A 12,812-nucleotide genomic window follows, 5' to 3' on the forward strand; every position below is an offset into this window, starting at 1 on the left:
AATATGAAACAGGCACCCACCGCATCTGACAATTTGATCGCGATAAACTCAAAAATTGGTGCAGAGATCTACTTAATATTTTTTAGTGGTTCTCAAGGAATGTTTTAGTGTATAAATTTTACGACAACGCAGGCGAAGCCGCGGGCGGAATGCTAGTGTCTTACTACTATCAGAAATAGTATGTAATATTACCTACTATTACCATATTTATAAAAGCAGGAATTAAAAACATACGCTGTATCGACACTCGTTTAAATTTTTTTAAATATAAAACCAATTCAATTCGACTCCACGTTAGTTCGGCCGGAACATTTTTAATTAAGTCAACACAATTTCGTTCCTGTGTGAAAAAAATTATAGCGCAAAGCCAATTACCATTGTAAAAGCGTTTGTCCCAAATTACCCTGACAAGGCTGTACGGACAATTTTCTATCTCTTTAATTCCGATTAAACTCTTTAGTATGTTCTTTGTGATAAATTAACGGCGATAAAATAAAGCACATGTGATAATTGCGACATCTTTCATATTGTTAAAAATGCTATAAGCAATTTTTTATGGAAGACTATTTTGTGGTTTTAAAAATATAGAATATGACGATGACGATTTATTGAATAATCCATACTAATATTATAAATGCGAACGTAACTCTGTCTGTCTGTCTGTAACTCAATCACGCCTAAACTACTGAACCAATTTGCATGAAATTTGGTATGGAGATATTTTGATACCCGAGAAAGGACATAGGCTACATTTTATTGCGAAATAATATGTACCACGGGCGAAGCCGGGGCGGACCTCTAGTATGTAATATGATAATTAATTATGGACTAGAGACTGAATAGCATATTAATTGTCTATTATAGGTAAAATAATAATGGTAAAAGTAGTTATCATTTTATTCAATTTTCTTAATCGAAACCAATTCGTACCTTTTTATTCAATTTCTGACTTCTCTAGCATTTAAACCATATTATGTTTAATTTGAGGATGATTTTCACTAAAATAATTAGTGCTTAATATGTTATTGAAAAAATACATTATTTTTCAATCTGCTGCACAATTACTGTTATACTCTTCTAACTCGTGTTCAATTTTATGAATTTGTTCCACTATTTCTTCAGGTGTAAGTCCTAATCTTGGTGCAAATGCTGAATCAAAGGAAAGAATATCATCATCATTAAAGTTATCAAGTTCATCTTCATCACTTATATCATTTTCATCATCATCTTTAATATCACGTTTTTCTCTCTCATTTGTTTCTGTAACATCATATTTTACTGTGTCTTTATGATCATTTCCCATTAGTACGGCTAAATATTCAAAGATTGTAGGTAGATTTTTGAATATATTAAAGTATTCTTCTGTTAAAATTGTTATGTAACTCTCTTTAGTATTGTCATAAAGGTCTGAAAAAAAATTATCATGCACTGATTGATATGTTTCTTCAATTATTATGATAATATAAAAAGGTAATTTTAGTTGAAATTATTTAATTGTTGATTTACCGTTTAGATGAGATTTGCTTTCTTTGAAGTTGTTTTTCGTGTTTTTATAAAAAATAAGTTCATATCGGTATTGCACTTTGAAATATTTGAAACAATTTAAATCCTATATTCCACATTATAATAAATAATATTAAAATACAAAGCACAATGTTCACTGTTCAGTAGTTCAGCAATTACTTCCAAAAAGATTTAAATCATATAAAGGTAGTAAGTAGGAAGAAATCGAATAGAAGAAATCGCTTTTAAGCGATAAGGTCACCTTTTGTACTTTACCTCGCATCTATAAAACTATAAGTATATACTGTACATTGTAATGTAAATTGGTGTGGTACAATAAATGGTTAAATAAATAAGTATCAACGTAAGTATAACGACAAAACAGTGCAATTTCACCAAGTTTGATAACTTGCTCATCTTATGAAGAGTACAAGATAATATAACAAACCTTCGCTAGCAACAAATATAACGTTGAGCACAACAAAGATCATGAACAAGATCTTACAAGACATTTCACTTGGAATGTTGCTCACAGCTCGTTACTGCACAATAAATGTGTAGAGGCATTCCTTGGAATTGTAATAACCGATTGATAACGAATGAAGGAAAGCGGATGGTTGAATTAGCATTTCTTGATAAGTCAGCAATTGTATTCGTGACAAAGTAAGAATGTTTAATTAGTAACATAAGTGCGAGTCAGTTGAGTAAGGTTCTGAATTTCTTAATGCTTAGTATTTTTACTGCTGATATTTTTAAATGAAAACAATTGCACCAAAATTATTTAAGGTTATCCAGATAGTGTTAATATAAAATTATCACAATATTTCAGAAGTTTGGTAATTACTTAACATACTTAAATATATTAATTTTATTAAATATACAAGGTGATAATATGTTAAATACAATTATTACATGATACCTATATCAATCGATTGCAAAAAAAGTCCATCTGTAAAAGTGCTTAGCAGCCTTTCATGTCCTATGTCCCAATTTCTTCACTTTTTCCCATTCTAAAATATTATAGATTGTTCCTCAGCTATTAAAGATTGTTCCAGATTAATATTCCACACGATTAACAGCAATAACATAGACCACAGTTTCCAATCCCCCGGAACCAATCACCTTTACAACGAAGCGTTCTGCATTGAGAACGACACCATAATATTATTCGAGTTCGGAGCAAATTTACAGCTGTCCACACCAGTTCTGATTGCAACACTGATTTGCAACTTACAATAGGCTAGCCCGACACGTATTGAGCAGTTTATACCTCACGACTTTTTTGTAAAAATGGTCGTCTTTACATACATAACAGTATATGATTTGTGTTACATAATTTGTTATTCTTGATAAGTACCTAGTCAAGAAGTTATAATTATAGTGATATTAGTTTACTATTCGATATATTTTGCATATGATCGCCGTCCGTCTTTGATTGTACAGTCGTTTAATCGTGATTATAGGACGTTATTATAACGGGTTAGGTTTTTATCTCTTATATTTCTTTATAATATTTTCAAGTAAAATTACCAGCCATTACAATTAACTAAAACTTAATAGACAATAGAAAATATTTTAGAACGTTCTGGTGACCAAAAGGGACCAGAAACTGATTTACTTGTCCAAAGTTAAATCAATAGATGTGAATTGTATTTGCTCCTTGCTCCCAAGGGCCGGCCAAGGGAACGATTGTTCACTTCTAATATATAAAGGACTTTGGAAAGTTTATATTGAAATATATTAAACGATTTCACTTCATATAGTTTAAGTTAATATATAAAACTTTTCATCGCGCCGCTTAAGTAATATTTTCCTTTATATATACATTTTTTTGTACGCGTATTAAGAGCACGATAAAAATATCGTACGATAAATAAATCGTATGGTGTAATAACAAAATCTCGTGCATAAACATCTTTACAGCAGTTCGAAGTTCCACTACGTGTCTACTGGACTTGCGTGTTTAACAATTATTGCATCGTGACGGGGCTTTCCATAGAAAGTTCTAGAATTAAGGAGATTTAAATCGGTAGAATATTTCCTGGAAAACTGGTATTTTTGTTAGAAAGGTAAAATATTTGGCTTCATAGATTTTTATATTCCAACTACTTCAATCTAATCTAGCTGTTCTATCTCTGTCATTAAAAAGCTTTCAATTTTCTCTGCAGATCGGGATTTTGGGAGGACTTCCTGGAAATAAGTATCGTCGTGACTTTCACTAGAATCACTCGGCGAATCGATCGAAAAGATGTATCATTTCGTTCATATCAAAAGGAGATATTTATTTTGGCCGCTTAAAGAAGAAAAATAAAATAGAAGGACATTCTTCAAACATTAACCACGCCGAAATCATAATGTACATAGTAGTGGAACCGTTAGGTTGCATATTTTTAAGCTATAGCTTTTATCTCAGACTTTGAGCGCGGCGACCAAGAAAAATTCCGTAACGATAAAACCTAACACCCTCCACTCCAACCGGCAGTCCTCGAGTGCCACACGTATTTTTTTTTAATTGCGTTCAAATTTGTACCGGTAAAAAGGTAAGAACATTAATAAGACCGTTTGATCATTCAGTTATCAATAAATATGAAGATAAATACCTACTCATATAGCAGGAATATAAGGAAGCTATCAGAGTTGAACTCTATTCGTAATAGATATCCAGTAATTTATCTTATTATCTCATTAGACTTGTCTGCGCAAATGAATGGACGAGTTAATGTGATGAACGAAATTAGCGCTGATTTCCGATCGATTTCGTTAAGTGGATGGATTCTATGAAAATCCTATTATAACGTTATTTCTAGTTTTTTCCTATTATAATATTATAAGAATATATATATGTATATCTTTAATTAGAGCAATTATTTGTTTCGAAAATACAAATAAAACAACTCTTTTGTCGTGTTTATTATTATGTCAATAAAGTTTTTGAACTGAAACTTGTTTAGGCACGTTTTGAGTACAATTTCAAGGACACATCATGGCAATACCGTCACGTCATGCATAAATCAATATCATGCCAAATAAGTTTCACTTCTGACACGTGTGCTCGGCACACGCTCTTTTTTGTATAATTTTTTATTATTTTGAGAATAGTCAGTTTTAAACGTAAGTCATTTGTCATGATTTCCGTGATTTCCCTTACTCATTTGAGTAGTGTGAGTGAATACAATTTACTACTAAAGATACAGTAGCTTGTTGACACAGTCGCCCCATAGTAGGTATTGATAGATAAGATCGCAAATGTCAAGTATAATAATAAATTACAATACTAACTACCAGTGTACCAAAATAAATATCAACATATTTAGTTTATTTCTATGTATATTCCGCTTATCATACAAATGTCAACCTATTATAATATGAATAAATAACCTTGAATTATAACTAAAATTGAAATTGGATGTGTGATGTAAAATTTTATTTCACATTTTAGATACTTTAATAGATACAAGCATTATTATTAACTCTATAAACTAATTAAGTTTCCACGGCATCGCGAAAATATTACGAATTGGTGCATTAGTACTATTTATATGACATAATAATATTATCTAGCTTGTTTATGAAGTTTTATAAGTAGACTAGCTGCTCCGCGCGGTTTCACCCCCGTGGCTCCACCCCTGTTGGTCGTAGCGTGATGATATAATATAGCCTATAACCTTCCTCGATAAATGGGCTATCTAACCATGTGATCTAACGCCGAAAGAATTTTTCAAATCGGACCAGTAGTTCCCGAGATTAGCGCGTTCAAACAAACAAACAAACAAACTCTTCAGCTTTATAATACATATTAGTATAGATGTTACTGCAAAATATTTTTAACAAATACCTATATATAATCATTCGAAAAAGTAAATTAAGTTTGAGTCAAATGATGAACTAAATTAACTTCCAATAAAACCATTTACGATACATGTTAACTTTTAATAGTTACTTTGCATACGGTATTTTAATTGAATATTGTTTGGGCACGCGATGGCTTGGGCTTTTATGGTTTCAAATTTAATCAGGAATAAGGGCCGATACAAGCAAAGTCCCGATAAGGCAGTTTGCATAATGACACAACATTAGCTTTGTAGGCGTTTTGTTCATCAGATTTTAATGATATTACTTATGGGTACGATGTTTTGGAAGTGCAAATTTAATGTTGCAAATTTTCTAACTCGATATAAAGATAGTAGTTATCTTTGAAATTTATGGGGAATTCTTGAATTGTAGTTTTGTTTATTTTAATCACATTTTCGTCACTTCTCTAACAATAATTTAAAGGTAATATTTGTAATTTTAACTCAAGTATAAATAAAGTAAATTAAAATACCCTTTCAATACGAATAATTATTAACTCTGAGCTGACGGAGGCTAAAAATATCAAGTTAATTGCAAAAGCTAAAAATAACATTATTATTTCATAATTTAATTTTGGTTAACAAACAATTTGTATTTAGCAAATAAACAGTGGAATATCATTTTAATTCTAGTAAAATGAATGTAAACTGAACACTTTTTCCTTCTAGGAAATTGCAAGTTATGCTAAACAGTAATGAAACTTGCATTTAAGTCTATTATTAAGGTGGTAATATACAGTTGCGCCAATAATAATGTAATTAGAAAACTAATTCTTAGTAATTTTCCTTTATATGTGTACTCTACGTCTAATTTTTGTTCATATTATGTAGAAATACTGAAAGAATATTAGATAGTTACAATTATTGTCTTTATTTATTGAAAATTTCCTCAATTTCATATTTCTTCCTTCGAAGATATTGTACTTGCTTTTTTTTTCAGTCGGGTTGTTTATTACATTAATCATGTTTGGAATTTCCTCATAGATACGCCTGTAAACCTGTGTCTGTAATTCAGTATGTTATTCAGCATTTTGATTTATAACATTGAATTTTGATTTATTTCATGTTGCATATTTTTCACTAGTAGAATAAAAAAAATACCGTTAAGATTTTTTTTTAATTCCGCTGAAAAATATTCTTCACAATACGTTAGACACGACCTTAAGCCTGTAATATGCGGTTGTCGACAGATTAAAATTAAATGAAGGCTTGACCCCAGACATTCGCGAGCCTATTATTACCACTCGTTCAAGCCTGAGAACCGTCGTGTGCTGCCATTATTCAATGAATTATGAACCAATTTCGTAAAAGTATTCAATGTATGAAAACTTTTATAACTGCTATCGCGAGAATAATAGAGTTCTTTATAGTTTGACATAGGGTGGCTTTTTAGGGTTCCGTAGCCAAAATGGCAAAAACGGAACCCTTATAGTTTCGTCATGTCCGTCTGTCCGTCTGTCCGTCTGTCCGTCTGTCACAGCCGATTTACTCGGAAACTATAAGTACTACAGTGATGAAATTTGATGGGAATATGTGTTGTATGAACCGCTACAAAAATATGACACTAAATAGTAAAAAAAAGAATTGGGGGTGGGGCCCCCCATACATGTAACTGAGGGATGAAATTTTTTTTTTCGATGTACATACCCGTGTGGGGTATCAATGGAAAGGTCTTTTAAAATGATATAAAGTTTTCTAAAAAACATTTTTCTTAAAGTGAACGGTTTTTGAGATATCAGCTCTCAAAGTCGTAAAAAGTATGTCCCCCCCCCTCTATTTTTATAACTACGGGGTATAAAATTCTAAAAAAAATAGAGGTGATGCATGCTAATTAACTCTTTCAACGATTTTTGGTTTGATCAAAGTATCTCTTATAGTTTTTGAGATAGGTTGATTTAACTGTAATTTATTATATTTGCTGCTACGGAACCCTTTGTGCGCGAGCCCGACTCGCACTTGGCCGGTTTTTTATAGCCCTGTTTGTTCAGTGTACTCTTTATTTGAATGTGTAATGTGGCTATTTTTGGTATATGTGGTTAGTTTTATGTAGTTTTACGGGTTGGATAAGGTCATAGAATTGGGTAAAAATAGCTGTGTTTTACCTGAAAATAAAACACATATTAAATACTTACCTATATTTGAAGCTTACTTCATTGAGAAGGCACCTAGCTTTTTCCGCCTATTCTTCCCTCTCTTTCCGTTGTATGTATGCTATCTCTCTCGCACACCTCTCCACCAGGTGGCGGGGCGCACGATAATGTCGGGCGCTGGATGTTTTTCATTGAGTCGAAATCCACAACAGGTGGACGTTAAGTGTAAGCTTCAAATATAGGTAAGTATTTAATATGTGTTTTATTTTCAGGTAAAACACAGCTATTAAACACTTGACCGTAATTTGAAGCTTACTTCATTGAGACCTGCTTGTTACCCACCTGGTGTACAATATATGGACGCCAATGTGAATTTGAATACATAAGTAATTACTTATTTCTTTATTTGAAAGAGTAAGGTGTGCAGATAGTAGGTATACCTACCAATAAATCACACAAATTTTTATATTATATAATATATTAACAATCCCAGATGAAAAGTTAATCAAATAAGAACCAAAAAGTTAATCATAATGATTAAAAGTATTAGAACTTATGAGATTGGTTCAAGCGTACCTTAGTTAACCTTTTGGGCTTGAAAAGTTAAAGTTACTACAATTTTCACTATCTTTAGCGTAAATCTGCGAAAGCGCCAGTAACGACTTTCAATTACGCATTTAGATGTTACTTACAAAATGAAGCAACAGCTGATCCCGACGAGGCAAAAATACCTCAAACTCAAACCTTTATTTATTCAATTAGAACTCTGTAGAAGCACAATTGAATCATCTTAACATAGAATTACCACCTGTCTCAACTCACACAGTTTTAACCCAACCTGCTACAAGCGGACAAGAAGAGAACTTGGTCCTTACTTTTGGGGTCAGAAATAAATTTAAAAGGTCACCCCTTGAATAAGGCAATAAAATATCAAAACAGGTAAACGGTTTTAATTATAATACAGATTTTTAACATCCAACCAAACCGTGCGGTATCTATTAATGTTTAGAGCCAACGCCACCAATCATAATCTAAACATGGCTAGTACTTTCAGTACAATGCATGAATTATTTATTTAAAACTGATAGGTCATAAACTCTGTACTGGAAACAAATATACTGAACTTAAGAGACTAAAATGATAAGGAGCTTATCTGTGTCCCAAAACTGCAATTACTACAGCCAAGTACGTTACTTTTAATCAATTCGGTTTTAAAATATAATTATGATTTACATCAGAACTTATATACCGAAAGCCTCGGGACTACATAACGTGACTTATCTTCTTATTCTTATACTTATATAAAAATGAATCGCAAAATGTGTTGGTAAGCGCATAACTCGAGAACGGCTGAACCGATTTCGATAATTCTTTTTATATTCCTTGAAGTACGAGGATGGTTTTTATGTAGAGAAAACGTAAGTACCACGAGCGAAGCCGGGGCGGACCGCTAGTTTATAATAATAGTGTTTGTGCACAACACTAGGCAGTCAACAGCTATATGAACGTCAGATAGGAAAAGAGCCAAATTTATCCAGTCAGTAACAAAGGATTTTAACTATAGTTACTTTATTCTAATTCAACCAACTACTACTAGCTACTCCGTATGTCTTTTGGATAGACGGAGGCAAATAGGATTTTTATTCCAACTATATCATTTGATATTTTGAAAATGTACTCCACATTTTCATACCGTCAGAGTCATTTTGCAGATTATAGTGGTGCAGCACTGAACACTGTCTATTAGGTGGCTGATGCTGCTGACCGGGCCTTCAGTTCCGCTTTCCAGAATACCTTCACCCTTCTAGGTGTTACTACTACTGAAATAGCGGTACTCTATCGCGTCGTTCAGGTCTCTAACTGACTAGGATTTCTCATATTATCGTAACAACCCTCGCTCGTTCTAACGAGGATAAATTATCGCCAAGGAATTCTGCTGCAGGATAATGGCAAGAGAGATTATAAGCTTAACTATGCATTATTATGTTAAGGAATATGGTGGGTTTTGAATACTATCGTCGTCTGAAAGTATCTCCTTTCGATTAACTGCATTAAGGATGCAGATCTGATCCCATCTTTGTTCCGTAGGAATGCTACGACAGTCTAAACGTTACACTGAACAAAGAAAATTGCCCTGAATATAGTCGGTTGTTCCAACATCCGTAATATGGCTAGCCTAAGGTTAGTTATCCCTTGATTGTAACTGCTACCAATGGAGGCATTGCTCTTGTGTTGTCCACAGTTGTGCGAGTGCAAAAATGAAGAACTGAGCTCGTGGGGAGCTATGTCGAATGAATCTGTGTTAAGATTATGACAGTATAGGACAGTTAGCTGTGGATGCGAAGACAGGACATTACTTTATTCATCCGTAAACACGCGAGGCAGCCACGGACAGCGATATAGCAAGAACTAAACTAGCAAAGTTTAGTTCGCTTACCAGACTTTGTCATGTTTTAAATGCAGTATATCCTCTGAATAGCATTGCATTTATGACTATTGATAAACTTAATTCACCCGTAAACACGAGAAGCAGGCACGGATAGCGATATAGCAAGAACTAAACCAGCAAAGTTTAGTTCGCTTACCAGACTTATATTTTAAAAGCCGTATAGCCTGTACATTTCATTTATTGCCCCCCCCCCCTCAAAGCAAAGAAATGAGAAGTCATTTGGCAGAGCTTTCTCGTTAAGGGTAGGGGTTCCAAGTAATATCTAATAATAAGAGGCTTTTGTTTGGAAAGATTGACTTTCCGTTATTTATCCTCTATCCTATGTAACTCAACAGTCAGTATTCTCAGCATTCGTTGAGTACTTAAACGTTTTACGTTAATAGTTGTATATAACTTTATTATACAATATAATAATCCTGGTGGGATGACAAAAAACTTGTCTAACAAACGATTATCCTAATCCCTCAGCGATTTATTGTTTGAGCCCCGAAGAAAAATCTCATGGGTGCAATAATGAGGTCAAATGGGTTGAAAAACGAGTCAAATAAATTGCCTACAAGACCGGGCAACTAAAATAGGCCTATGAGAGGTCAACTATACGTAATCAATTGTCATTTGTTACATTCAATCGCTTTGCGATTAAAAAATCTCTTCCGATGTTTGTATATGAAAATTGGTCGGCTAGTGCCATTTAATTACGATACCAAACATACCGTTGACACAAGGCTTGGTGACAATCCTCGAAACCACCGCCACAAATCATCTGCGAGATGATATTTGATCCGACTCGCCTTCCTTTGTTGTGATTAGGCTTTGCATTGGTAAATACAATTTGTTCAATTCCAATTTCCATAATTGGTAAACCAATGGTGGTTTCCTGATTCCTGAAGCGTAAACTTTTAGGATACGAAGTATCAATTTCATGCGCCCATTATTTGACGTATCTAACCTTTATTGTATTTATTAGGTCATTTACTATACTGCCCACTGTGAAGTAGATTTCAAAACCTTTTTCTACCTACCTTAGAAGAGTGAAGATCCGATACGGTCATATCCAAAACTTCTTTCGTGGGTCCTCGTTGACAAAAGCAAATATCTATGATCATTTTAATGATCAATCCTTTGTATATTTGCACCAATCGCCATTAAAGCCCCGCGAGGGCTGATATATATTTGCACCATTTCCCCGTGGGGACGGTTGTTATCAAAGCCCCGCGAAGGCTGATATATATTTGCACCATGTCTCCGTGAGGTACTGTTGTAATCAAAGCCCCGCGAGGGCTGATATATATTTGCACCATTTCTCCATGAGGGACGGTTGTAATCAAAGCCCCGCGAGGGCTGATATATATTCGCACCATCTTTTCCGTGAGGGACGATTGTAATCAAAGCCCAGCGAGGGCCGATATATATTTGCACCATTTCCCTGCGAGCGACAGCTGCGCGAGGGATGTTTGTAACTAGAATTAAGTAGGGCCTGCCAAAAAATGCTTAAGAGACACCCTGCGAGGTTGAATTTGACCTGGCTAACCCCTGCGAGGAGTAGTGGCCACATTTATGTATTCTGCTTCGAGCAAGAATACACCTTAGTGCTAATATAAAAATAGCAGTAAATAATCATTTAAATAATATAGCAATTAACAAGGTCCTTTAACTTATTTTCCAATGTTAGCGACATTTAATAAATTCATAATTCAAAACAATTCACTAAATTTTAAAATGAACTTCGATTCATATTTATTTTTGTTCATGCAATCGATGTAACATTTAGTTGCTTTATATCCGTTAACATTCCTTACGAACGCAACCATACCGTCGTAGGACGTTATATTTAATTGCACAAAATAATCTCCACTCACCCGCAATTTTTTACTTTTTGTCAAGGTGTACAAGTTTATAATATTATTCTAAAACGTTAGAAGTGAATTGTAAATCCTTTGAAATAAGTGTATCTAAATCTAATTTATATTAAGATATCTCGATAATTATTATACGATAACCCTTTCAGCACAAGTTCAGTAAACCAAAGAATTTAATTGTAAAATTTTTGGTACTTACTCGTTTTAACAAAAAAGTTGCATCATTTGAACATAGGAAACGTAATTTTCAATCAAATTAGCCGTGTGTAATATGTCTATTTTCACATAAAAACGGATCAGAATAATACTCATAAAAGGACACGTATAGACTACGGATAGTTTTGAATGTGTGGAACATTCATCGTACGTATCTACTATACATGAGCGAATTCCATCATTATTCAGTTGAGCGGTAACTCCCGTACGATTTATAAAATAATATCACAACGTGTTCTGACATGTCGTGACTTCTTGGAGCTGACTCATCTCGTTCGATAATTTTTACTTAGTAATAAACTATGATAGGAATTCCGAACCGTTAAAACATCCAGCGCCCGACATTATCGTGCGCCCCGCCACCTGGTGGAGAGGTGTGCGAGAGAGATAGCATACATACAACGGAAAGAGAGGGAAGAATAGGCGGAAAAAGCTAGGTGCCTTCTCAATGAAGTAAGCTTCAAATTACGGTCAAGTGTTTAATAATCGATTATTGAATGTTACAAAGTAGTAGTAGTAAGATGGACTCTTAGAGGTTCTTATTTTTTTATATTTGTCATGATAGTTATGATTCCTGTTTAGATAAATAAAAAAAATAAAAAAGAGTTTATTTTCTCACATTGGTTACATTAAATAAGTACACATTTATTTAATGTATAGATAAATCTAGCTTATGTAGAAGATGATTTATAGGAAGCTTTTGTAATCAAATTAAGCGCCAGCAAATAATAATATTTTATCAAAAGTTAGTAAGTAACAAACGTTATGAAAAAATGATGATAAACTTTATATTGTTAGAAATATCTTACAGTCAACTTGATTGAAACAAGACTTATGAGAAATT

The 12,812-nt window shown here is 33.4% G+C and overlaps 1 protein-coding gene across 1 annotated transcript; it reads right to left on the minus strand.

Annotated features, from left to right (window-relative positions):
• Positions 1 to 230: 230 nt before the first annotated feature.
• LOC149902127 (uncharacterized) lies at positions 231 to 2,338 on the minus strand. The gene is made up of 2 exons (XM_090109780.1): positions 1,952 to 2,338; positions 231 to 1,407 (listed from the first exon to the last, which is right to left on the minus strand). Exons 1-2 carry the CDS (start codon positions 2,013 to 2,015, stop codon positions 1,046 to 1,048), a joined length of 426 nt encoding a protein of 141 aa, XP_089965906.1. The 5' UTR covers positions 2,016 to 2,338; the 3' UTR covers positions 231 to 1,045.
• Positions 2,339 to 12,812: the final 10,474 nt, after the last annotated feature.

The sequence above is a fragment of the Colias eurytheme genome, chromosome 15, assembly GCF_061535395.1.
Source record: "Colias eurytheme isolate Ceu_HAF_F1 chromosome 15, ilColEury1 Martin Lab GWU primary, whole genome shotgun sequence".
Taxonomy (NCBI): Eukaryota; Metazoa; Arthropoda; class Insecta; order Lepidoptera; family Pieridae; genus Colias; species Colias eurytheme.

Coding starts and splice junctions, on each gene's coding strand:
- LOC149902127 (XM_090109780.1), bottom strand. CDS start 2,015: ATGTCTTGTAAGATCTTGTTCATGATCTTTGTTGTGCTCAACGTTATA. Junction 1,408..1,951: donor TATATTTGTTGCTAGCGAAG/GTTTGTTATATT, acceptor ATTTTTTTTCAG/ACCTTTATGACAATACTAAA.